Source organism: Vicia villosa, unplaced genomic scaffold, assembly GCF_029867415.1.
Source record: "Vicia villosa cultivar HV-30 ecotype Madison, WI unplaced genomic scaffold, Vvil1.0 ctg.000799F_1_1, whole genome shotgun sequence".
Lineage (NCBI taxonomy): Eukaryota > Viridiplantae > Streptophyta > Magnoliopsida > Fabales > Fabaceae > Vicia > Vicia villosa.
The window spans coordinates 458,227-485,792 of record NW_026705354.1 but is presented as its reverse complement, the minus strand read 5'-3'; the positions used below and the strand labels follow the sequence as shown (position 1 = coordinate 485,792).

General features: G+C 34.6%; 3 protein-coding genes and 1 pseudogene across 4 annotated transcripts; 3 read left to right on the top strand and 1 right to left on the bottom strand.

Moving 5' to 3' along the window:
- Positions 1–135: 135 nt before the first annotated feature.
- Positions 136–2,156, top strand: LOC131631290 (non-symbiotic hemoglobin 0-like). 2 transcript variants are annotated; one of them, XM_058902090.1, is made up of 6 exons: positions 136–294; positions 391–505; positions 596–863; positions 1,145–1,262; positions 1,473–1,587; positions 1,679–2,156. In XM_058902090.1, the coding sequence occupies exons 1-6, from the start codon at positions 179–181 to the stop codon at positions 1,964–1,966; spliced, it is 1,020 nt and encodes a 339-aa protein (XP_058758073.1). In that variant the 5' UTR covers positions 136–178; the 3' UTR covers positions 1,967–2,156. The 2 variants fall into 2 exon arrangements, with proteins under 2 accessions (XP_058758073.1, XP_058758072.1); XM_058902089.1 differs by having other exon boundaries at positions 1,142–1,262.
- Positions 2,157–2,813: 657 nt separating this feature from the next.
- LOC131631292 (non-symbiotic hemoglobin 1) lies at positions 2,814–4,329 on the top strand. The gene is made up of 4 exons (XM_058902092.1): positions 2,814–3,270; positions 3,366–3,480; positions 3,770–3,886; positions 3,993–4,329. The coding sequence occupies exons 1-4, from the start codon at positions 3,158–3,160 to the stop codon at positions 4,128–4,130; spliced, it is 483 nt and encodes a 160-aa protein (XP_058758075.1). The 5' UTR covers positions 2,814–3,157; the 3' UTR covers positions 4,131–4,329.
- Positions 4,330–4,397: 68 nt separating this feature from the next.
- LOC131631293 (uncharacterized) lies at positions 4,398–5,139 on the bottom strand. The gene has a single exon (XM_058902093.1). The coding sequence runs from the start codon at positions 5,126–5,128 to the stop codon at positions 4,718–4,720; it is 411 nt and encodes a 136-aa protein (XP_058758076.1). The 5' UTR covers positions 5,129–5,139; the 3' UTR covers positions 4,398–4,717.
- A 12,912-nt stretch (positions 5,140–18,051) lies between these two features.
- LOC131631281 (uncharacterized) lies at positions 18,052–22,196 on the top strand (annotated as a pseudogene).
- Positions 22,197–27,566: the final 5,370 nt, after the last annotated feature.

Here is a 27,566-nt window from a genome sequence, read left to right as displayed (position 1 = left end):
CATTTTAATAATTAATTAGGGACAATTTTAACAAAACTATTCCAATTAAATAAGTCATCCTGACTGACAGGAAAGGGCAATATCATCTTAAATTTCAAACAAAGAATCTCACTATAAAAACCATAACAGACCAAACTACACCATCAACAATTTCCTCTTCCTTCTTATAGCACTTACCATGGAAGAGAACAAGAAAAGTGTTGGTTTCACTGAAGAGCAAGAAGCTCTAGTGGTAAAGTCATGGAATGCAATCAAGAAAAATTCTGGAGACCTCAGTCTCAAGTTTTTCACCAAGTAAGACATTACTTTCATTTTTTAATAATTTTCAACTCTTGTGATTTTGTAACACTATTTTTATTGACATAACATTATTTTTGAACAATTGATTAGAATACTGGAGATTGCTCCACCAGCTAAGAATATGTTCTCATTCTTAAAAGATTCAAATGTTCCTTTGGACCAAAATCCTAAACTCAAGCCTCATGCCATGTCTGTCTTTCTCATGGTAAGCTTAACATTCAACATTCACTAATTACATAAGCTACTGTCGTTCTTATAATTTTATACAGTTTGTTATGATTTTGTGATTGTGTAGACATGTGAATCGGCAGTTCAACTGCGTAAGGCTGGAAAAGTCACAGTGAGAGAGTCAAATTTGAAGAAATTAGGTGCCACTCATTTCAAAACCGGTGTAAAAGATGAACATTTTGAGGTAACAAAGCAAGCACTATTGGAGACAATACAAGAAGCAGTAACTGAGATGTGGTCAGAAGCTATGAAGAATGCATGGGGAGAAGCTCATGATCAACTGGCCAAGGCCATCATAGCTGAAATGAAAGAAGCTGCTAATGCCAATTTGATAAGTAATTTTAACTTAAATATATTATATACTAGTGTATGTAATTACAAAAAACTTTTTAAAAAAATATTTAAAAACACAATTATTTTAAAATATGAAAAAAAATATATAATAACCTATTTTGTTGGAAAAAGCACAACCTGACAAAGTGCTTAATAACTCTCCATTGACACCAAGGGCCAACTCTATCTTCAATCATTGAGTGAACCTCACTATACTATAGCACAAGATACAAAATCAACAATTTTCTAATTATTGATTTCTACTATTACCTTTCATTAGCAGCTAACATGGAAGAGAACACAACTAGTTCTTTCACAGAGGAACAAGAAGCTCTTGTGGTCAAGTCATGGAATGCAATCAAGAAAGACTCTGGAGATCTCAGTCTCAAGTTTTTCACCAAGTAAGTCATTTTTCTGAACAAATAAAAAAAAAAAAATCATTTTTCTGAGGACACATGTCTGACTTTTCTACACTTATCTGATTTGTTCCAATATATCGTACTAGTGTTGAACAAATGTCGGACACCGACGCATAATGTGACACAGCTATTTTTAGAGGTGTATGTGATTCATAGTAATTGACACATCATTATTTTTGAACAATTGATTAGAATACTGGAGATTGCTCCACCAGCAAAGCAACTCTTCTCATTCTTAAAGGATTCAAATGTTCCTTTGGACCAAAATCCTAAGCTCAAGCCTCATGCCATGTCTGTCTTTCTCATGGTAACTTTACTTAACATCATCCATTAATCAATTAGTTAATTAATTAATTAATTACCATAATTTAATTTGCTTAATTTTGTTTATTTTGTAGACATGTGAATCAGCGGTTCAACTCCAAAAAACTGGTAAAGTGACAGTGAGAGAATCAAATTTGAAGAAGTTAGGTGCTACTCATTTCAAAACCGGTGTAAAAGATGAACATTTTGAGGTAACAAAGCGAGCACTATTGGAGACAATACAAGAAGCAGTGCCTGAGATGTGGTCAGAAGCTATGAAGAATGCATGGGGAGAAGCTCATGATCAACTGGCCAAAGCTATCATTGCTGAAATGAAAAAAGCTGGACAAGATCAGAATGGCATTTCCAAACCCTCCTCTTAGACTCTGTTTCTATATAATAATAATAATTATGTTTTTTCTAATTTCCTCTCAATTTCAATAAGTGAGTATTGGTAACAAAATTACGGTAGCACCGCGGTTTTGTTTATGTTACAAAGATTAGATTTTGTGAAATTAAGGTTGTTGGTTTTGATTTTGTAAGACTCATGGCAAGTTCAATAAGTGTTGATTAGATTGTGTGTTTTTTTCACCCATTCCATTTTATTATCAACATCAAAGAGCAACTAAGCAACTAAGGCTTCCTCTAGTTCTCCACAACAAGCATTCGATCCACTCCACTTCCTCACTATGCAACATTATGAGAGGTATGAATAGTTGCTAAAGTGAAAACTCAGCCATGAAATGGCTTTGGAGTTTGAGGTCTGAGTGATTCAAAATCACTCAAAAGCTGTAAATACGGATGACAAAATCGGTCCGACTTGTTGAACATACCTGTTTTGTCTGCAATTTTCTGCAGGTGATTTAAAATTTTAGGCTCGCAACCTCTAATATGTCCGCTTCGTCCCATCTCATTTTTTTATGACTTTTGCAGGCACAAGACATCTAGATAAAATTTTCCATTTTTAAGCCTAAAAGATGGATATCGCGTGGACATTCTCCAGTCCGCCCTAATTTTATTTGCAGAACAGAACAAAATTTTAGACCCACACCCTTAACTATGCTTGTCCCGTCCCACACTATTTTTGCAGACTTTTGTCGGACTTAAATAGGGCCGACATACCCATTGGGATCACTTTAATATTAAATTTAATGTTAAAATCAATCCCTTAACCCTTAGTGGTATTCATCACCATATTATTTACAATATTTTGATACACTTGTTAGATCACCTATCAAAGTCCACCACTTAGTGCATAAGTCTTAAAACAAGATTTATTAAATAAATAAACCATGACTGCATTAGAATAGTCAACACCATATGGTCATGGATTACGCATGATTTGTAGAAACCATTTTGTAACCGCAACAAAAACACAGCACCTAGTTTCTTAGGCACCCGATTTCAGCATGGTCCTTAACTTTTTTGACCAACATGGCTGCCAAACTATCAGGAATGACTCCCCATTAGCATCAAGGGCCAACTTCATCCTCAATCAAATCTCACTATAAAACCTTTATCAACCATTTTCTCACTCCCATCACAATTCACAATACCTTAACACAGTTCAAAATATGAGCACTTTGGATACAAAAGGTTTCACGGAAGAGCAAGAGGCTCTTGTTGTCAAGTCATGGAATGCAATGAAGAAGAATTCTGCAGAACTAGCTCTCAAGTTTTTCTTAAAGTGAGTAATTAACATTAACAAGCCTTTTCTTCAACCATTTGGTTATATATATTTTTTTAACAATTGGATTGAAAAATAAACTTGTAATTTTGTAGAATATTTGAGATTGCTCCATCAGCTCAAAAACTGTTCTCATTCTTGAAAGATTCAAATGTTCCTTTGGAGAAAAACACCAAGCTCAAGCCTCATGCCATGTCTGTCTTTCTCATGGTAAGTTACTATCAAGGTTCTAAAGAACGGTCTGTTACCGCAAAAACGGCCGCTACAAAACCGAAACCGTTAATCACCATTTTTGTATAAAGAACACATTGTGATTAATTTCACACTTCAACGACCGCAATCAGCGTCACAACACTTATAACGACCGAAATCTTGAAAGTCTTTAGGCGACCGTGACAGTTTTTTTTTTTTTTTAACTTTGGTTTGGTTACTATATGAAAAATTAAGGTGAGACCTTAAAAAACCAGTTAATAGTATTTTTGATTTATTGTTGTTGCAGACATGTGAATCAGCAGTTCAACTAAGAAAAGCTGGTAAAGTCACAGTGAGAGAATCTAGCTTGAAAAAAATAGGTGCTACACATTTTAAATATGGTGTAGTAAATGAGCATTTTGAGGTATATAAATTTTCAATGAGTGTGTTTTTTTTTTGCATGTGTCAATGATATTTGATCTTGTACGTTTGTTAGAAGACTATGTATAATAGTTTTTTATTTTGTGAAGGTGACAAAGTTTGCACTATTGGAGACAATAAAAGAAGCAGTACCTGAAATGTGGTCACCAGCTATGAAGAATGCATGGGGAGAAGCTTATGATCAGTTGGTTAATGCAATCAAATCAGAGATGAAAGCTTCTTCTTAAAATCATTTCTTCCTAAATTGAATAAGATTGATATAAAGACACTTTGGTCTCTATTATTAAATGAAGTTTGAGTTTTTGTGTTGTATTTTTCTTTTGTATGATTATAATAATTTAGCTATTGGGATTATCAGGTAAAGTGTTTGTATTTTACATTTTGTAAATAAAAATAATATTTTTATTTAGTAGACTGTTTATCAAATAGATACGTCTCTAAATTTTTTTAGGCTTTCTGTATAAATTAATCACGATCGAAGTGTGTGATAAATCAAATAGGATCTCCATTTTTAGCGAACATTTAAACATCTGACCCTATACAATAGTCTGTCTTGCATGTTCTTAAAACACCTATATCCAAACATGACAAAAGTGGTAGTACAAAACTACAAGTGTACATACAACTCAACATTCATAAAAGTTTCTGTACAACGCAATCAAAGCAAACTATAAACAAATAAATGAACATTTAATTAATGAGTACATAGTCCTTTTAAATATGAAACTATTTGGAACAATTGTTTATTAAGCTTAGTCTACAAATTTGATTTTGCTCATATACTTGTGCAACATGGAGGCACAGTGAAACTAGCCTAATGGGAATATCCAAGAGACAAGTTTGAAAGAGTAGGATGTGTATGAAAATTTCTAGTTTGTGAAACAGAATATGATTTAACCATTGAGTTAAGAGCAGTGTTAGCCTTGATGGCTAGAGAACATAGATCTTGGAGAGACAGTGGGACGTTGGATTTGGAGAGTGGGAGAAGAAAGTAAATATGATCCAACTGAAGCTCTTGATTTGGAGGAACAGGAAGTAAATATGATCCAACATACATGGTTTCTGAGGAACAAAGGAAGTGGTTTGGATTCTGAGACAGAACATGCCATGCTTTTATAGGCTCTTTCAATTGTTGTAGCTTTCCATTTGAGTGAACTATGTTAACAACAATAGTGGAATTGTTTCCACTTTTGTTTGCGTTAAGATTTGATGCACAACTACCCATGTATGTTTATGTTTATGTGTTTGTGGGATTATGGAAGATTGAAAACATTATTTATAGGCAAATAAGAGAGAAAAAAGGAATCATTGTTCATTAGTACTGTTTATTTATTTAGACAAAATTGCATGCAAAACACGAAGGGTGTGGAGTTTGATATTGACTATTGCACATTCTATGTTCCTTCCTTTTCAGACATATGTTTTTTGGCAAGAGATCACGGCGGTTATTGACTTTGCTTAACATCACCGTCCGTTTAGTGAATAATGCTATGTTGTTTGGATATGCTTTAATCCATTTAGATAATGATTCAACAGGTTAATCACTTCTTTTAACAATAAAGATTAATACAATCACTACTTCAAACAAGATTTCACTTTCTTTTTGTTTAAAATTCCAGTTTATCTTCTTATGACATTTTTAATACACCTTTATACAAAAATAAAAGACAAACCAACAATAATCTGCGCCATTATTCTTGTTTATATAACAACACCAATCCTCTTAAAAAGTAGATTCATTAATCTATGAAACACAACTTTGTTATGCAAGAGTTTCTGATGCTAGGAAATCAAAAGTGTTAAAGGTAAATGGTATGAAACATGTTCATTGTCGAAATAGACTCTCTTATATTTGGCCATTTTTCTTGAAGCGCCCTTGAGGATTGTCTATCTCACAGTAGAATCTTTAGTTCTTAGTCCCACCAATGGGAAACCTCAGTCAAGTCTGAATGGAAATCACAAGATAAAACACAACAAAAATCTTTTTTTTTTCCCGTTAAGTTGATCCTTATGAATGGACACGATCAGTAGTAGAGTATTTAACTCTTGTGAAGATTAATTGTTGATGCAGAATCTAGAGAACGATCATGAGCGCTGAACAAATAACAACACCTCTACTCAGTCCACACGAACATAGTGTCTTCAATCTCAATGTTAGCTGCTATGAATGAAGAAATTGAGAGAGAGAGAAAGAGAGAGAGAGAGAGAGAGAGAGAGAGAGAGAGAGAGAGAGAGAGAGAGAGAGAGAGAGAGAGAGAGAGAGAGAGAGAGAGAGAGAGAGAGAGAGAGAGAGAGAGAGAGAGAGAGAGGTTTCACAAATCAAATTTGGTTAGGCAACTAAGACCCATTTGTATCCTATAAGATTAACTCCTACATGAGGCCTTACCAAGGTTGACCAAACTTGGTTTTTGTACATGAAATCATTTTCAAATTTCATTGTCTCTAGCCATTTCTCATACTCGAGACTAGTGATGTCTTCTTGATAGGTCACATGCTTGTCTTGATCCATGAGTAATACACCACCTTGATCATTTATGATATATCCATATCTTTCATGTTGGTGACGTATCTTGTTTGACCTACATTGATCTTGTTCTACTTAAGGAGGTTACTCTTCTAAATTTTTTGTCTTTCTTGCTCTAGTTCCTCCATAGGTGTGTCACTATTTTGATATTTTTAAATTTCTTCGAGCTCTAATTTTTCTCCCACTAATTCATTTAGAAATAAAGTCCTTTTCCATGAATACTCCGGTTCGACTGACAAAACACTTTCCCTTAGAAGAATTGTAGAAGTAATACACTCATGTTATTTAAGATACCCCACAAAGAAGCATTTATCAGATGTGGACTCAAGCTTAGTGGAAATTTATCGATTCATATAAACTTCACAACCCCAAATCTTCATGTAAGACATGTGTGGCTTCTTAATACTTTATATCTGATATGGCGTCTTTTCGACTATTTTGGATGGAACATGGGTAAGTATGTAAGTTGTTGTCAATAGGGCATATTCCCAAAAGGATTTTAGAAGAACAACGTGACTCATCATGGATCGGACCTTGTCTAATAAGGTTCTATTTCTTCTCTTATATACACAATTCCATTTTGGTGTTCCAAGAGGAGTGAGTTGGAATATAATCCCTGATGGTTATCAAATTTTAGGCTTAAATATTCATCACCTTAATCTGATCGAAGGGTTTTAATATATGTTCTAACACACTAAACTAATGAACTTTTACACACAGACTCATTACGCAAGCTAATTTAGGGAACAAGCTAACTAAAACAATTGAGCATAACAAACAGGCCCAATTCGACATTCTAACATTACCAACATACTTTCACTACAGCATATGAATAGACTTCGAAGATATGTTAATTTCCTGTCGAATTGTCGAACCAAAAAACTATCCTTCAACCCTACTAGAATTCAATTCAATATCTTACAAGAATCAATCGACTATGGTTTCTATCATTTAATTTAACTTATTAATTAATATTTAATTTGCAATCTTTAAGTTTGACACATGCATATAATATATGTATTTTATTATTTATAATATTTTAATATAATTGCTGAAATTATTATCAATATATCATACAAAACGTGTAATTTTAAATAGATTTTCCAATTTAAAGTAGATTTAAATTTGACCTACCATTATTATTTTTTATTAAATTATCATTTTTTATCTCCTTTTCTGTCGGTATCTATTAGAGCACACATGTCGAAACAATAAACTATTATAAGTATAATAATTCCTTTTGAGAATATCTTACTCCACCCATGTGTCTCTTATGCACCATGTGAGTTGTCTAAAATGTCTTATGTTTTCGTAGATGTATCTCCGGAAATACTTTTTTTTTGTTTAAAGTTGTTTTGTTCCGTAGATGCACCTACGGAAGACTTCTTGAGATGCATCTACGGAAACATTTGATGTTATATTCGCGTCAGAATCTTCTCCTCCCTCATTCTTCACTTTTCATCTTGTTAAACTCCCAAATTCTCTTAACTTAAAAATCAAACTTCCACCAAAGTTATTTTTGTTCTCTCGAGTTTGGCCGTTAACGTCAACATCAACGATCAACACATTCCAACAACTTCAAAACGCAATTTAATCGATAAATTTTCGAGTTTTTGAGTTTTTTAGAGTATTTACCGTAATTGAGTTTGAGTAGATTTTTAGGTGTACAAATCATTAGTTACTTTTAGAAACATAGTTTAGAGACAATGTAGGTAGTGTTGGATGTGTAGAACAGATGATTTAGGGCTAAAAATTGAGTTTTCTAGGTATGTGAACAGTTACGTATGCCATTTTTGCGTCTCTAAAGTTGCAGAACCTTCCGTAGATGTATCTACGGAACATATGAAACATTAGGTCGTTTTGTAGATGCACCTACGGAACAAACCCAAATTTTGAAATGTTAGGTTGTTCTGTAGATACATCTACAGAAGTATTCCGTATGTGCATCTACGGATGTAAATTTTTTTTCTTTTATTTTTTAATTACAAAACTGTATCTAATTGCATTTTATTTTGTAATACAATACAGACATTATGGCCAACCATTCAAACCGCATTATATATGGAAGGACTGCACAACATCACTCTGTATAATGTGCACGAATGTAGATGCTGTCACAAGTGACTGATGGAGCCTCCGTTCCAGCGGACGCACCTGATACATCCATTGCAGCAGAGTTACCTGTTACATCCGCTACAGCCGAGGAGTCGTCCACATCTACTACCTCATCCCGGAGGCCTCGCTGACACCCTCTGTCCGCATACGTCGTCGGGGAGCTTCTTCTACTCCTGTGCCACCTCCGACTGATGTTGGATCTCCGGTGCCACCTCCTGAGTTGCACGATGAGGCTGATGTTCATGAGGCTCCTGTGAGCTACCCAGGAGGTCCTTTAGATGGATCCCTGTTGATAGGGTATGCTGATCATTCAGCTAGATAAATTTGGGATGTAGAGGTAAATTTTTTTAGACTTATTACTTTTATTTATTTGTCCTCAATTTTTGAATAAATACTTGTAACTTTGCTTATTACTAAAGTGTTTTATTTGCAAAATTTCAGGATAGAGAACCCTAGAAGTTCTACAATTACGGCCAAAAGATTACCTCTCTCGTGCAGTCTACCGAGCCTGGGTTCCAGGATGTCCTCACAACTTCTGGGCTGAAGGACCTCTGTCAGATTGGGTACAACATGATACATAATGGGATGCCTATGGCTTTTGCATAGAGGTGGCACCCAGAGACTTCGTCATTCCATCTGCCACATGGTGAGATTACTATTACTCTTGACGACATCGCATGCCTCCTGCATGTACCTATCAGGGGAACCCTTCTTTGTCACGGTAGGCCGACGAAAGAGGAGGCGAGCGAGGTTCTGATTGTTGAGCTCGAGGTTGATCCTGAGGATGCGCTTGAGGAGGTGGAGAGGACCCGCGGCACGCACGTGAGGTTTTCCTTTTTGACGCGGCAGTACCAGGCGAGCTCCTTGCGGCACACCAGGCTGATGGTGACCCAGTAGAAGAGGACATACACAGGCAGCGGGCACTGAGATGTTACTTCCTATTTTTGTTAGGTACTTAGCTGTTTGTGGACACCAGCTCCTCGTACACAGATGTCGTTTAACTGAGGTACTTATCAGATACCAACAGGTATCCATGAGTACAATTGGGGAGCGGCTACACGGGTGTACAACTATCATAGACTCGGAGAGGGATGCCTGTGGAAGGCAAGGACTGTGGCTGGCAACTGTTCCCTCTTAGTGGTAAGAATCTTATATCATTTTTAATTTTTCTCAAAGTTGTTCATTATATAATTGTGACAATGTTTGATCCCCGTGTTTGTTTTATTTTCAGGGTTGGATATTACAGCACTTCCCCATGATCGTTGGCTGGGGAGAGGTGTCTGGCTACACTGAGGCCATGCCCCGTGCTAATGCGTGCATCCCCTTCAGAGGGAACCAAGTGTCAGATTCTTACAGGTACTCTATTGACCGCATGACTTCAAAGGACATCCAATACGACTGCTATGCTGCTCACCGTGAGACGGTTCTGTGGGATGACATTGCCTTATATTCTGATGGTTGGCTTCCAGTTCGACCAACATTATTCGTTATCTTCTGGAGCGCGTCATATGGCAGTTCGGGTACTGTTAGGCAATACCTCGCGACCTTTTTGTCTCCGCTCCTATCTTGATGACCCGTCGGCAGATGGATGACGTCTTTACAGATTGGGAGCATTACATGGTTCCTGACGAAGTTTGGGTGACCAGATCAGAGAGAGACTAGAACTGCGTAGACAGATACATCACTTGGTACTTCACGGTGTCACATGAGGAGATCACCACCCAGACCAGCCCATAAGGAGATCTTGTAGACTCAACAGTCTCAGTTGGACCACATTGACGATGTGCTTCCTCGCTATTATGACATACTTGACATGACGCAGACAGGCATTGCCGCTGGTTTCTTCCCTGATGGGTTTGATCACAGACATGTACTAGATGGTATCATATGGGTGGCTGGGGGAATTTTTATATCGTCGCAACCGTGCCAGGACCGGTGGGACACTTCACAGCAGAGGCAGAGTGACCAACAGACGACATGGTGGACGCAGAAGCGGGGCCAGACGCAAGGTAGAGGAGGATGTTGTCCGACACACACAGTAGTGATGCCTGTGGGTTTTTTTATATTTGTATTTTGATTTCATTTATGTACGTTACTTGGATTATATATTCGACATTATGGCTGACGATTTATACGATGTTTTTTGTGTGTGTATTATTTACTATTTCCTTTAAATTGTATTACTTTAATTTACTATAATTTGATTTTCCATAGATGTTATAAAAATTGAGTTTTTGAGTGAAATACATATGATTTGAAAATATAGCAGAATGTTCCGTAGGTACATCTACGGAACACTCTGTTTTTAGCACGTTCCGTAGATGTACCTACGGAAGAATTGTTGAACTGAAATAATTTAAATTTTTCATACATTTACTATGGTTTTTAACGCTTCCATAGATGTACCTACGAAAAAAACAATTTTTTTAAAACAATACTTCCGGAGATGCATTTACGAAAATTGGAGGCATTATTAAAATTTCGTCAGACGCCTAAGATATTTAAGGAATGTATTGAGATATTCTGTTCACTTTATACAAAGATATGTCTAAAAGTGTAGTAGTAGCAGTGTTTTAAAAACCGGACCAGACATCAAACCGGTGAGGATACTGGGTCACTGGTTTATTGGTCGAACCACTGATTTTCCTGATTTTAGCGGTTTACATCAGTTTTGACCGGTTCACACCGGTTCGATGACACATCATATTCAGCTGTTGAACCAGATCAGTTACCTAATCGGTTCTCAAATCGACCGATCCGACTGGCCGGTCCGATCTGATTTTTAAAACACCGAGTAGTAGTTACATATAATATATATATATATATATATATATATATATATATATATATATATATATATATATATATATATATATATATATATATATATATATATATATAATAAAGAAAAAGTTACATTTAGTATAATATAACTAGTTAACAAATAATAAAAGTACATAGCATAAATTCAAACCTAAAACATTTTTTAGTCGAATTAATTAAACTAAATTTAACTAAAGATTGTCTTTTTGTTGATACCAAGATTCTCAAAGGTTTATAGGCTGACACGCATTATTAATGGAAAATTTTCCTATTAAAAACGAATACTTTCACTGCATATAGATGGATGAATGAGACCTACCGATTCAGAAGAAGGCTGGAATTTCAAGAAAGTGATTTTTGTTATGAGCAGAGCAGTGTTAGAACATGGAATATTGAAGTGGTGGAGTAGCTAGGCGGTGCATATGGATCCATTCAAGGAAGCATCCAGGAATTTGCTCAACTCCTGCCTCTTTTGTTTGCACATATTGCGCCGTCTTATGTCAACTTTTCTGTTTCACATTTGTGTGTAATACTTTTATAACGTATATATATTAATAAATATTAATAAATAGGAGTATATGTTTTTTTCATGAGAAAAAGGGATATGCACTGACACATGCATCCAATTAAAACATAATTTTAATTTTAAAAAATTAATATGACATGGCAAGTGTAAAGATTTTGATTGGGTGTATGTGTAAAATTTGTTTACACTGTCAGTGCACTACCTTTAAACTATTTTTTCATACGATTAATAGATATTTGAATTTTACTTAGTCGATAATAAATTTGACATAAAATCATGTTTTGAGTCAATAGAATCATTAACCAAAGAATGACAAGATTACAGGACCACGATATAAAGTTTTCACATGGATAAAATCCATAGAAATGTCCCAAAATAGTAGACACAAAGTTGAACGAGGGTCACCATGACCACCAAGAAAGAAGATACACTCATTATCCACATAAATAGTCGAACAAAGCTAAACTCGGTAGATCACCATCATCCAGCCAATAAAACTAGTTTTTTTTTCTTTCTATAAATACTATAGGTTAGGCCCATTAGAGAGAAAAAGAAAACTGTTTAGCTTAGAGATTTTATCACAGACTAAAGGTGTATTTAGTAATTTTTTTAATTAAGTTTTGTTATTCTTCTTCCAAGAAGCCCATGGCCCAATTGTGGTGAACCCTATATATATATATATATATATATATATATATATATATATATATATATATATATATATATATATATATATATATATATATATATATATATATATATATATATAGGGCATATCATATGAGAATGTGGGAATGAATCTGAACCATTAGATTTTAAATTAAATGGTAGAGATTATGTGTGAATCTTTTTTTATCTCTCTTCAATCTTTTATTTTAATGATGAAGGAGAGAGAAAAAAATATTCACACATTATCTGCACCATTTATTTTAAAATCCAATAGTTCAGATTCATTCTCACATTCTCATATAAAAAATGCATTCTCATATGATATGCCCTATATATATATATATATATATATATATATATATATATATATATATATATATATATATATATATATATATATATATATATATATATATATATATATATATATATATATATATATATATATATATATATATATATATATATATATATATAATAATTTCAGAAGAGTTTTTTGGCAAGTCAAAACACGTTTGTAAATTTACCTCTTTAGTCAATCTGACAGCAAAAATACTATTAATATCCTTTCCTCTTTTGTAAATTTACCTCTTTAAGTAATTTACTTTTTCATTTATATTTTAATCTTTTCACGTTTCTATTAAACTTATCAAAAGAGACTTTACATCTTCTACTATTAATGACCATGCTATCAATAAATCAGATTTCTTCGTTTCCCAATCCTGCAGCATCCATGGCTTCCACTATAATCATTTCTCTTCACCAATCGATGCAGTCCTCCGCCTTCCATTCTATTGTCGAGGCAAGTTCAGTAAATGAGACCATTGCATCTTCCATTGCAGCGGCCATTCAAGGAATCTATTTTCAAAATTCAAATTTCTATCCTACTTTACCTTCTTTGGGTATAAATACCCCCACGTCTCACACTTATTTCACACGTCCGAGATTCATCTGTTATTTCTATCATTCAATCTTCAAATTTTGGAATTCTTTTCAATGGCCGCTGCAAGGTGCGATTTTGTATCTGAAATAACACCGGCAAAGGAATCATGGAATGTTGTAACTCGTATGATTCGGTTGTGGTTTGTTCCTGACATGAATGTCTAGGAAAAATATTATGCAATGGAAATGGTTTTGATGGATGAGAAGGTCAATCGTGTTACTTTGTAATTTCATCTTTTTATTAGATAGATTCAATTGATTTTTGTTTTAATATTTGATTATTTCTGAATTTCAGGGTGACAAGATTCAGGCATCTGTTCGAAAATCTCTGCTGTCTCGATTTGAGAACAAGATTCTTGAGGGGAATATTTACAATTTGAAGTACTTTGGTGTTGCTGCTAATACTGGGTCATATAGGACCACCAAGCACCAGTTCAAGTTGAACTTGCAAAGCTCCACATTGGTTTCAGAAGTTAGTTCTGATCTTATAACATGCTCCCCTTACTCATTCGTATCTTTCCCTGAGATAGTTGGGAAATTGGATATGGATTACCTGATTGGTAATAATGATTCCTGATTTAATTTGTTCATGATATTTTCAACTTTTGCATTCATTTAATATTACATAGATTTTCCTTTTTAGATGTTGTGGCTCTTTTATCTGGTGTTGGCCGTGAGAGGGTATATGAGCGTAATGGTGTTACTACTAAGTTCAAGGTCCTTGAATTACAGTTGAACGGGTAAATTTATAAGCATTATGATTGTTGTATCTATTTATTTTGTAGTCAAATGCAATTCATATTCTGAAAACTGCCAAATATTTATAACTGATAAATTTTATTTTTTCATGTTTTATTGAATCCAAGGATGAAGCTTGACTGTACAATCTTTGGGACATATGTGGATGACCTTGATGCATTTCTACAGTCTGGTAACAATGATAATGTTGTTGTGGTTGCTCAAATCTCAATATCTGAAAGTAAAGATGTATAATGGAAAGATCCAGATGCAAAATGCTATGAATTGTACAAAACTGTTGTTCAACCCAAATACGGTAGAGGCAGATATTGCCAAGCTGAAGTATGACATTTTTTTACAAGTTTTTTGTTTACATGTTTTTCATTATCTTTGAGACCATTAATGGTGATTGTATTGTTCTGTTACAAATTAGTGATGGCATAGGATCACCGACTCAACCATTTAGTTATATGAAGGATGGTTCTGAGATGACTTTGGAAGAAGAATTTCTTAACTTGAGTCAACGCAAGTCTATAGAGGAATTAAAGGACTGTCAGGATGTAATATACATTCTACTTATTTTTAAAATACATTTCTCATGCCATACTTCTTATTTAATGTTATCCTTTCATATTGTTGTTGATTTTAATAATTTTGTTCTATGCAGAATATGGTTTGTGTGGTATTGGGCACAATCAAACATGTAATTGGTGGAAATGATTGGTGGTATGCTGCCTGTGTGTGCAACAAAGGAGTTTTTCAGGATTCTAAAAGATTTTTCTGCCCAAAGTGTAACTCACACGTGTGGACAATTGTTCCAAGGTGTTCAATATTCTTGAAATTATTCATGGTTGATATATCTACTTAGACATAATTTAATTTTATTTCTTCCTTATATATGTAGGTACCGTGTGAAAATTAGAGTTATTGATGATACAGACTCTGCTACCTTTGTTCTTTTTGATCGTGATTGTTATTTGCTTACAAAATTGTCGTGTATGGAATTAGTTGCTGAAATGGACAGGGTAATTATGCACTGCAACATTTACTTTTATTTCGTTTGTTTTAATTGTCCCAATATAAACTACGTAATACATGTGTTAATCTCAATTGTATTTTCCTTTTTTGTTAGGCATCTGAGCCAACAATAGTCCCTAAAGTAATTTGTGGCTTAGTTGATCAGACATTCCTTTTCAAAATAGAAGTTAAATCTGATGCGAACTCCGGATTTGAACAATCTTTTCGAGTGAAGAAAGTTTGTGCTGACCAAAGTATAATTTCTAAGTACAAATCTGTTGCAAAGGTTGATCATACTATGTTTCGATTTATTTCTTATTAAAATTATTTTGTATAATGTTAATTATAGTTATTTTACCATTTAATTGAGACATTTGTGAATCTATCTAATATTTAGGATTCTGGTGCTGGTGATGATGACTTGAATACTTCTGTCGTGCCAAATGATAATGTTGAAGGAGATATTCAAGATTTAAATTCAGTAGTTAAGGTGTTAACCATTATTAAGTTCATACTCTTTAGTTTTATTTTAAAGGTTGTATTTTATGTTCATATTACTGATGCCTGGTCATTTTTTTATCTTTAGACCTCTCATACATTGCACGAGACTTTGGGAGACAAATGTGTTCAGAGTGCCATATTTGATGTTGTTGCTTGAGATTTGAGTTCGAAGTTTGACATTGTAGGTGCTGAGAACAAATCTGAAGGCAACTGCTCTAATTCAGTTGACATTGAGACAGTTTCAGCAGATTGCACTCCTGTTAAAAGGGGAATTATACATGTTGCTGGTGATGATGATGAAGCAGGTTCAAGGATCCTGAAAAATGTCAAGATTGAGAAGGAATGAATAAGTTTTTAGTTCAAATATCTTAAGTTTATGTTTCATGCGTTACTTTTTGTGTAGTCTACAATTTCAGAATTATGGATTTATGTGGCAGTTGTTTAGCCCAATTTTGCTTTAATATCTTTTCTCCTATGCTTAGTTTGGTACTTTAAAATAGATGTAATGCAATGTAATGCAATTTCATGTGTTCCATTTCTTTTGATTATGCGTATCAGATATCTAATTTACCTTTACTATTGTTCTTTCGTGTTCATTTACCTTTACTAATGCAATTACAAAGTTAACTATAAGTGATAAACAAGTTATACGGAAATGGTTGTTAACTATCACCTTATGACTTGGATTTAATAATGGTATTCATTACGCCTTGGACGACACCCTATACTCTCTGTTTTTTGTGGTAATTCACTATACAACATTTATTACTATGTCATTTGGTCATCTCAATAAAACATCATAGGCAATCTTTATTATGTATTATGGTTGATGCATGTCTGAATACGAATGGTTTCTCAAGTATGATTGTTATTTTTCCATATTACATAATTAATGAATAATTAATGTCCAATTGATTGTCTTGGGTGATACAAGTTATTGGGAACTGTCTACATCATTATCATTATTCAAGTATCATAATAGATTTAGAAGATACTGTATGCTCTATTAATATATCATAGGTGTTCTCATATTTTTTAAGTGTTGTCTGCTGTTACATCTTCTCATATTTTACACTGGTGTAGATCATAGTTCCTTATTGAAATGGTTGATAATAACTCATCTGCTGCGAGAGCAAGGAGAAAGTTATTGATGAGGCAGAAGTCTTTGCAGCAAGGTGGTAGCTATCCATAATGCAGATAAATCCTATCTTTTTTTGCTTGGTTATTATACTGTTTAGTTGTATAATTTATTATGAAAATGTATTTTATTTTGGTGTTCTCATATTGTATTGATCTAATTATATGTTAGGTGAGAATGTTACACCCATCGGATATAACTATGAAGCTTCGAGCAATATACAACTTCAACAACCCAGAACTTCGTTGTCTTCGTTAACAAATGGTAGGGGTTATTTTTGTTAAATATATAAATTTATCTATGTTGATACGTATCCAATTAACATTAAATTTTCTTTGCAGTTTGCATTTCGCCTGATGAACGTTATTCTGATATTTTGTGCAATAAACGCAAAAGTCCAAGTTATGCAACAACTACTTCTGCTGAAGTTGAAACTGCCGCATGTATTGCAAATGCATATTTTTATATAATACTTTTGTCTGTGTATTCCATATTATATTTTTTTTCATTATCCATTAAAATCTGTTATTTGAATTACAGCAAGGTATACGCGGCGTAGGATGATGTTGATGAGAAATAATGAACCATGTGGTATGCAATATGTTCATATTTTGTGTGACTTATCTATGATTAAAGAATTAACAACTAATGTAGTATGTTTCAATGTCTACTTTTTAATTTTCCAAATTCTATTACTACAGGTGACCCTGCTGCCCCTCCGTTGTCAGTTAACGGACCTATGTCAGAAGTAATTAATACAAATTCCATCGGTGTTCCTAAAACCGTATATCAGCCTGTTCATGTTCTTCAATCTATTCCTCCGTTCGAATTGGATATTCCCGAACAATCGACAGTTGATTATACTGTCCTTGAAAGTAAATATTCTTAAATTTGCAATTTCAATATTTTGTTTTTAACAGTGGCAATTTCAGTTGATTATACATGTGGCATTTAAAACTTTTACATTTACATGCTATCCAATTTTTCAATCCTTAGGTACAAGCACAAATTGCAATACAACCATTTTACAAACTGAACAATATGCAGATGCTGAAAGTAAAGGTGATCTATATTTAACATAGTAGAAATATTTAACTAAGTAGAAATTATATTACCTGATCATTCACATACATGTTTTGAACAGATATTGTTGATTTTGGAGATCCACCATACGTATGTCCTTATTGTGGTGCTCAAATGTGGTATGAGGACCGATCAAACAAACATGAAAATTCCACATTGAATGTTGTTTTTTCTCTTTGTTGTTTGAAAGGAACTGTACATCTTCCATATGAATCAACTCCTCCAACTTTGCTTCATAATTTGATCAACGGACAAGACTCGCGCAGTAAGCATTACAGAGAAAACATTCGTGCATATAATAGTATGTTTTGTTTCACCTCTATTGGTGGGAAGGTACAGTCTACCTCAAGTGGAGGTCCTCCTCAATTTATTCTTAGTGGTCAAATTTTCCATAAAATTGGGAGTCTCATACCAGATGAAGGAGTGACGCCAAAATTTGCCCAGTTATATATTTACGACACACAGAATGAGACTACTAATAGAATTGGTCATTTCCGGTATGTTAATAATCTTCCATACATTATTATGTTTTTGTTTGATACGGTTCCGTTTATATGCGAATAATTATATTCATCTTTATGTAGGTCCAAAGACAACACAGACAAGCTGGATTATACTCTGGTCGAAGACATCACAAAGATGGTTGATGAACACAATGTCTTGGCAAAGTCTTTTAGGAAAGTACGCAACCACATGCAACAAGGCAACTCATCAGATTTTTGTTTAAGGCTTTTTAGAAATAGAACAAAGGATCCACGGACACATAATTTGCCCACATGTGATGAGGTTGCTGCTTTAATCGTAGGAGATTTTGAAAATCTCGAACCTGGGAGAGATATTATTGTTAGGAAAATGTCTGGTCATTTGGAAAAGATCAAGGAAAATCATGTCTCATTCCTACCTCTACAATATCCGTTGTTATTCCCCTACGGTGAAAACCAATATAACGAAATGATTCCTTATAGAGAGTCTGTTATAAATGAAGGAAAAAGGAAATGACTTCAAGTGACATTTAGAGACTTTGTAGCTTTTCGGATACAAGAGAGAGAATTTGAACCCGGAGTCATTGTCAATGTTGGAAGATTATTTCAACAATTTGTAGTGGATACCTTTACAATGATTGAATCACAAAGGTTGTGTTGGGTTCGTCTAAATCAAGCATCAATAAGATGTGATATTTTGAGTGGTTTACAAGAAGCAATACACAACGGTGAAAATCAACCATCTGCGTTAGGGAAACGTGTTATTATACCTTCGTCGTTTACCGGGGGACCCTGATACATGTTTAACAACTGTCAGGATGCAATGGCCATTTGCAAAAGATTTGGATATCCTGATCTGTTCATCACCATCACTTGCAATGCAAATTGGCCAGAAATAAAAAAATTTGTTACTAACCGAGGACTGACTGCCAGTGATCGTCCTGACATTGTTTGTAGGATCTTTAAGGGAAAACTTGATCACATGATGTCCGCATTTAAAAAAGATAAGTTGTTTGGAGAAGTTGTTGTAGGTGATTTAACAGGCTTATTTATTTGTTTGTGTATTTCAAATGTTAGAATCAAATTTTTTATTTTCTAAGCATTCATACATTTGATTTTTTGATAAACAGGTACTTACACCATAGAGTTCCAAAAGAGGGGACTGCCGCACGCCCACATATTGTTGTGGCTCGATCCATCAAACTCCCTGAAGACGGGTTCTGATATAGACAAGTTCATATCTGCAGAACTTCCTGATCACAGGGTTTATCCAAAACTTGCAAAAGTTGTTTCCAGTTTTATGATTCACGGTCCATGTGGAAAAGCCAATGTTAATTCCCCGTGCATGAAAGATGGAAAATGCTCTAAATATTTTCCTAAAGACTTCCAGAATTCCACACTAATTAACGACGAAGGCTATCCAAAGTACATGCGTCGTGATACTGGTTTGTTTGTTATGAAGAAGGGGATACGATTGGACAATAGATATGTTGTTCCTTACAATCCACAATTGCTAGTTACGTATCAAGCGCACATAAATGTTGAGTACTGCAACAAAGGAAATGCTATCAAGTATTTGTTCAAATATGTTAATAAAGGACCTGACAGGGCTACGATAGCAATTTCAAACCGAACGGAAGATGGGCGAGTTTTGGATGAAATAAAGCAGTACTACGAATGTAGATATATGGCACCGTGTGAGGCCGTCTGGAGGATTTTCGAGTATGACATACATCAACGACGGCCTGCCGTCATAAGGCTTTCTTTTCATCTTGAAAATGAGCAGGCTATAATGTTTTCAGAAAATAATCCAATTGAGTCAGTTGTTTCGCGTAACGAAGAAATTGATACAATGTTTCTGGCTTGGTTTAAGGCGAACAAGAAATATCCAGATGGAAGGGATTTAACGTACGATGAATTCCCTTATATATTGATTCGGAGGCTTTTTGTTATGTTATTGTTGCTAATATGCAAGAAAGCGGCTAAGCAATCCAGGTAATCCCTTATATATTGATTACGTTTTCTCTTTATTTTTTCATAATTATCAAGTGTCAAACAATTGTGTACATACTGTAGGTTTGCATATTAGCGACAACGACTTGAAAAATCTTTGTCTGATTGAGATTGAGAAATTGCTCTCTATGAATGGTAAGTCTCTCAAAAACATTGAGTCCATGCCAAAACCTTCAAATTCAGAAATGGCTCAATTTCAAAATGGTCTAATGACTGCCGAATTAAACTACGACAGAGAAGAGTTGGCTGCAACCCACGCGTATTTGATGATGACTTTAACGTCTGAACAGAGGTTAGTTTATGAAGAGATTTACCATGCTGTTATGACTAACACTGGAGGTTTTTATTTTTTACATGGATATGGAGGGACTGGGAAAACATTTATTTGGAAAACGCTATCGGCTGCTCTTAGGTCCCAAGGTTTAATAGTTTTAAATGTTGCTTCGAGTGGAAGAGCAGCTTTATTGTTACCCGGAGGAAAGACTGCTCATTCTATGTTCTCTATTCCTTTAGTTACAAATGAGACGTCTACGTGCAACATCAAAAAACGTACAGACAGGTGTAATCTTATTTCGCATGCCAAGCTTATTATATGGGATGAAGCACCAATGTTGAATAGATTTTGTGCTGAATCTGTCGATCGTTCCTTAAGAGACATCATGAGAGATGTAGATGATTCAAACAAATATAAACCTTTTGGTGGAAAGGTCGTTGTTTTTGGAGGAGATTTTAGACAAATTTTTCCTGTTATTAGAAAGGGTTGCAGGCATGATGTTGTGTTGGCGTCAATAAACTCATCTGATATATGGAATTATTGCAAGGTATTAACTTTGTCAAAGAATATGCGGCTGGCCGATGCAAACTTGAATGGAAATTCTGATGAGCTTAGATGGTTTGCAGAGTGGTTGCTTGATATCGGCAATGGAAAGCACGAGTCCAATGTGCGGCGAGAGAAAGATTGATATTCCTAGAAACTTATTAGTTACAGATAGTCATAATCCTTTATTATCTCTGGTTGAATTAACATATCCAATGTTGTTGCAAAACATGAACAATTTGAAATTCTACGAGGAGAGAGCGTTACTTTCTCCCACTCATGATTCTGTGGATTTTGTTAATGATTTTGTCCTATCGTTAATACCAGGTGATGAAAAGGTTTATTTTAGTTCTGACTCAACTGTTATATCAGATGAAAATAGTGGAGTGCAGCCTGATTGGTTCACAACATAATTTTTGAACGACATGAAGTGTTCCGGAATGCCCAATCACAAGTTAACGTTGAAAATTGGTGTTCCAGTTATGCTGCTGAGGAATATAGATCAGGCCAGTGGACTTTGCAATAGGACAAGATTACTCATAAATGAGATGTGTCCAAACATTATTGGTGCCACTATAATTACAGGAAGAAATATTGGTGACAAGATTTACATACCGAGGATGAACTTGATTCCATCGGACCCGAGTTTTCCATTTAAGTTTCAAAGGAGACAATTTCCAATTGCGTTGTGTTTTGCAATGACCATTAATAAAAGCCAAGGTCAATCTCTATCTCAGGTCGATTTGTACTTGCAACGCCCCGTATTCACTCATGGCCAGTTGTATGTGGTTGTTTCAAGGGTGAAGTCAAGAAAAGGATTGAAAATTCTTATTTTAGACGACAATGGAAATCCGTGTGCGGAAACTACCAATGTTGTGTACGGCGAGATTTTTGACAATTTATGATAATGTAAGTTTATGCCCTCAATTCATTTGTTTATATGTTTATAGAAACGTATGAAAAAAATGATATTTGTATATTTTCATTCTTCATGCACTTTTATTGCTATAGGTTGTTTCCATTCCAACATTCATGTTGAATTCACGCTGCCTTACTTATAAATTGTTTCGATCTCGGTTTTTTAAAATAACATTTTTCATTTTGTTTGTGTTAGTGCAGCCTTCATCCCTACTGTGTTACGTTACAGTTTGTGATATTGCATCCATTCATCACAAGTGCCTTGCCTTCTGACTGTTCTCTTCGGTGTTCATATACCATAATTTCAAGTTGTTTCGTTAAATTATTAAATGTATTATACAATGTTTGTTTTATTATATAACTTTTGACATATTTGGTTTTCTTATTTTGTAATTGATCTTTCGTGCAATATTTTCCGTAGCTTGACTGGGGAATATAAAACATTATTGTGTCTTTATATTATAATGTTGTTACACAACCAAGTCAATTTTTTAAGGACAATCTGTTTTCATTTCATTGTTTTCACACATCGATGTTTGCCAATCAATTTATTTTTATGTCATATCTCATATTGTAACAACATTACATCATTATATTTCTTAAGTTTAATTCATAATCTGAATGTGAAATTGAGTCTATATTTTTTTACTATTAGATTATTAAATAATCTGAATGTCAAATTGAGTCTATATTTTTTTTACTATTAAATTATTAAGTAGTGGAATTATTATACGTATTATTGATTGTTATTATTTACTACGGTCTCTATCTATTAACCATAGAAAAGCTATACGAAAAAGTATTTCCAAACATTTTTATTATTAACAATTAAAAACATGTTAAAAAATATTTCTATTTTTTCGTAAATTAATTTTGTGATTTATCAATTAATTTAATAGATTTATTTTTCTTATACATGTTTTGCCCGTGCCTCGCACGGGTCTAAACACTAGTGTGTGTGTGTGTATATATATATATATATATATATATATATATATATATATATATATATATATATATATATATATATATATATATATATATATATATATGGGGACGTATCAAATGAGAATTTTAGCTATTATGAGAACTGAGAACTTTTAATAATAACCGTACGATTTAAAATCAATGCTCAGATTTGGTTTAATGTGATATGTATCTAAACCAGAATCTATCCATTAATTACTATCTCTTAAAATTTAAGTAAAATCTAAGACATTGATTTTAAATCGTACGGTTATTATTAAAAGTTCTCAGTTCTCATAATAACTAAAGTTCTCATTTGATACGTCCCCTATATATATATATTTATATCATGTAAGTGCTGATGGAATTTTGAACGAGAAAAGTTGTTCTTTATGTTTTATCCTCTTATGCAACCTAGATCTAAATTTAGCCAGTGTATTCTATTATTGGTTCTTTCAATCCTTGCACTCATGGCTCTCCCCAAACATACCGATCCTTCTTCTAAAGAAATAATAGAAGAAGTTGTCTAAACAGCCCATATGCACCTTGACAATGCCATGAATGAAACCCAACAACAACTTGATGACCGTTTAGACAAAGTTGCTGCAGATCTGCAGCAACATGTGGCACAGATCCACACGTGTTTGGAGACTGATAAGCATGTGGTTGATATTCGATATGACTCTATCATGTCCATCTTGACAAAGCTGGTTGCACAAAAGGAGAAATAACATATTGCAATTGTTCATACAATAACTTCTTCATCATGTATCTTTCAAAACCTTATCTCTACACCCATGACTACAACCCACATCTCATATAGCGATTATCCCAATTTCACCCCAACTAGACAACACCCAAATCTGTCCCATTCCTTTACACAACCACCCATTTTTTCTCTTTTTACGACACAACCTCCTATCCTTATAACCTTTAGACTTATGGCCACACTCCCACATCCACCGCCATCATTTGGAACTCACATCCCCCCACCTGCATTTTCATCCCCACAACCTTATCCTCCATTTTATCCACAATCCTCTTACACTCAACTCCCATCCATCACCCCAATACCCCCATTTAGAACCCCTAAATTGGAATTAGCTTTGTTTGATGGTTCAAATTCATTAGAATGGTTATTCCAAGCTGCCCAATTTTTTGATTTTTACCGATTGCCTCAAGAAAATAGATTACATTTAATTTAATTTTATATGAAAGGAGATGCTTTGAGTTGGTTTAAATGGATGCACCAAAATCGTTTATTAATCGATTGGGGTTCTTTCACAGGAGCCTTAGAATTACATTTTGGTCCTTCTACATATGACAACCATGAAGCTAAATTATTCAAATTGAAACAAGAGGATTCTGTTGTGGAGTATCAAACAAAGTTTGAGAAATTAGGAAACCAGGTTGTTGGACTACCTCAAGATGCCATTTTAAATTGTTTTATTTCCGGTTTAAACTTAGAAATTCGCAATGAAATGGTCGTTCACTGACCATCTTCAATTTCCCAAGCAATTGGTTTCGCAAAACTTATTGAATCCAAACTCAAAGATTCCAAATCAAAATTCTCAAAACCTTTCAATAACTACACTCCAAAACCTAACCCTTTTATCTCAAACCCCCCAAATTCCAAAGTCACCCAAATGACTAATACCCAAGTTTCCAACCCCATTAAACAGCTTCAACCTACTGTACCAGCAAGAATCCCAATTAAAAGACTTTCAGAAGCTTAATTACAAGAAAGAAGGGCTCAAGGATTATGTTCAATTGCGATGAAAAAATTTGTTGTTGGCCACAAATGCTCAGCTGGCAGGTTTTTACTACTTTTGGCTGAAGATGATTATAAAGAAAATCCTTAATATTGAACTTGAAACTAATGAAATGGAGTAGGACACAGCCCTTGATGATACTTATTTTTAGCTATCTACACATGCTTTAACAGGGCAGTGTTCTCCACAAACTCTTAAGTTCAAAGGACAGATTGGTGGTCTATCTGTAATGGTTCTTATGGACACGGGTAGCACCCACAATATCTTGCAGCCCATAATTGCTCATCATCTTAATCTCCTAACCACCCCAATAACCCAATTTTCTGTTATGGTGGGAAATGTTTCCCATCTACAATGTGAAGGAGTTGTGAGGATGTTCAAATTGTTCTACAAAACAAACCCTTCACCCTCCCTTTTTACTTACTTCCTATAGAGGGGGCATATGTCATTCTTGGAATGGCTTGGTTGAGAACTCTAGGCCCCATCCAAGCTGATTTTTCCATACCTTTAATCTCTTTTACCCACAAAGAAAAATCAATCACCTTAAAGGGTGATTCAAAATACCATCAAACCCTGTCCACCTTTCACCAATTACGCCATCTTATACACACCAATTCCATCTATACTTTCCACTTAATGATCTTGCAACCATTAGACTCTCCTTCCCCACCAACAGATAATCACACCTCTCCGATAAGCACTCTACCCTCTAATCTTCACCCTGCCATTTCTAACATTATCAAAACTCATGAGCCCATTTTTTACATCCCAACAAGTTTACCATTAATCAGACCCCATGACCATCACATAAGATGCGATGACATCGATCATTCTAGAAATGTTTATCAATGGAAACATTATCCCTAGTAACAACCTTTTTTCCTCACCAATTATCCTAGTAAAAAAAGATGGCAATTGGCGTTTTTGTGTAGATTATCGAGCTTATAACGCAGTTACAATCAAAGACAAATTCCCCATCCCAACTATAGACGAATTACAAGATGAGCTTGGCTCAGCCACCATTTTTACCAAGATAGATTTACGCTCTGGCTATCACCAGACCCGGGTTGCATCGGATGATACACATAAGACAACTTTTTGCACTTTTGACGGGCATTATGAATTTCTTGTAATGCCCTTTAGACTCACAAATGCACCCTCTACTTTTCAGTCAGCAATGAATGACCTCTCACGACCTCACTTACGACGGTTTGTTTTAGTTTTTTTATGACATCTTTATTTATAGCAATAATTTTAAAGATCACTTACATCATTTGCAGGTTGTTTTTGAGTTATTAAAAGCACATTCTTTTTTTATGAAAATTTCAAAGTGTGTTTTTGCAGTGGATAGAATTGATTATCTAGGTCATGTGATATCAAGAGATGGTGTTGCTCCTGATCCTGAAAAAATGGCGTAAGTACATTATCTGCTCAAGAGATGGTTTTTGCAGTGGATACAATAAACATTTGTGTACGTCCGAGAGATGTTTGCCATCTCCGAGGCTATAAAAATGGCTTAAGTACATTATCGGCCAAAAGTTCCACATTTACACCGATCAAAAGAGCTTCAAAAATTTGTTACCATAAAAGATTCAAACACCGGAACAGCAAAAGTGGGCTACTAAATTGCAAATTTTTAATTTTGAGATTTTCTACAAAGTTGGAAAATATAATGTAGTTGCATATGCCCTGAGTAGAAAGTTTGGCATGGATACACCACAACTTTTAACCTTGTCCTCTCATATTCTTGGTCTTCTAGCAGCCCTCCGCCAATTCTATGTAAATGAAAACTTAGATCAAACTCTTGTCAAGCAAAGTGAAAAAGTACAACAGATAAGAACTTTTACAAGTTTTAAAATTTTATTCTTTACTACAAGAACATAATTTTCATACCTGATACTCAACAACTTTGCAAGAGCATACTTCATGAATACCATGCTACCCCCACCGCAGGTCATTCTGGGAGCAAAGCAACTTTGCACGCCTTGCATCTCCTTTTCGTTAGCCAGGAGTTAACCTCGCAGTGAAGCACATGGTTAAGAATTGTGATATTTGTCAACATAATAAGTATCTGACTCAAAAGAAGAAAGGGCTACTTCAACCTTTACCTGTTCAAAACAAGGGTTGGGATGAACTGACAATGGACTTAATCACCCATCTACCTAACTCTTTTGGACACACTGTTATTTGGTTCATTTGCGATCGTCTAACAAAATTTATCCATTTCCTCGCCTTACCATCAAAGTTCTATGCAAAGGACCTTGCTACCCATTTTTATGTTGAACTTTTTTTGGCTTCATGGACTTTCGAAGTCTATCATCTTGGACCGCAAACCCTTGTTTCTCAATAACTTCTGGAAATATTTCTTTAATATCCAAGGAACTACACTAAAATACAATTCATCTTATCATCCAAAAACAGACGGTCAAACCGAAGTTGTGAATAGGTCCTTAGAAACATACTTGAGATGCCTTGCTAACGATCAACCCCGTAACCGGTATAAATTTTTGCACCTCGCCGAGTATTGGTACAATACCTCCTTCCACATAGCTATCCAGATGACTCCCTTCAAGGCACTTTAAGATCGAGATCCACCATCAATCCCTGACTATGTAACCG

What these genes read in the sequence shown, in the direction of transcription:
- LOC131631292 (XM_058902092.1), top strand. Translation starts at nt 3,158, where the DNA reads ATGAGCACTTTGGATACAAAAGGTTTCACGGAAGAGCAAGAGGCTCTT. An exon ending in GCTCTCAAGTTTTTCTTAAA is followed by an intron (nt 3,271 to 3,365) that starts GTGAGTAATTAA and finishes GTAATTTTGTAG; the next exon opens with AATATTTGAGATTGCTCCAT. An exon ending in TAGTAAATGAGCATTTTGAG is followed by an intron (nt 3,887 to 3,992) that starts GTATATAAATTT and finishes TATTTTGTGAAG; the next exon opens with GTGACAAAGTTTGCACTATT.
- LOC131631290 (XM_058902089.1), top strand. Translation starts at nt 179, where the DNA reads ATGGAAGAGAACAAGAAAAGTGTTGGTTTCACTGAAGAGCAAGAAGCT. An exon ending in AGTCTCAAGTTTTTCACCAA is followed by an intron (nt 295 to 390) that starts GTAAGACATTAC and finishes ACAATTGATTAG; the next exon opens with AATACTGGAGATTGCTCCAC. An exon ending in AGTCTCAAGTTTTTCACCAA is followed by an intron (nt 1,263 to 1,472) that starts GTAAGTCATTTT and finishes ACAATTGATTAG; the next exon opens with AATACTGGAGATTGCTCCAC.
- LOC131631293 (XM_058902093.1), bottom strand. Translation starts at nt 5,128, where the DNA reads ATGGGTAGTTGTGCATCAAATCTTAACGCAAACAAAAGTGGAAACAAT.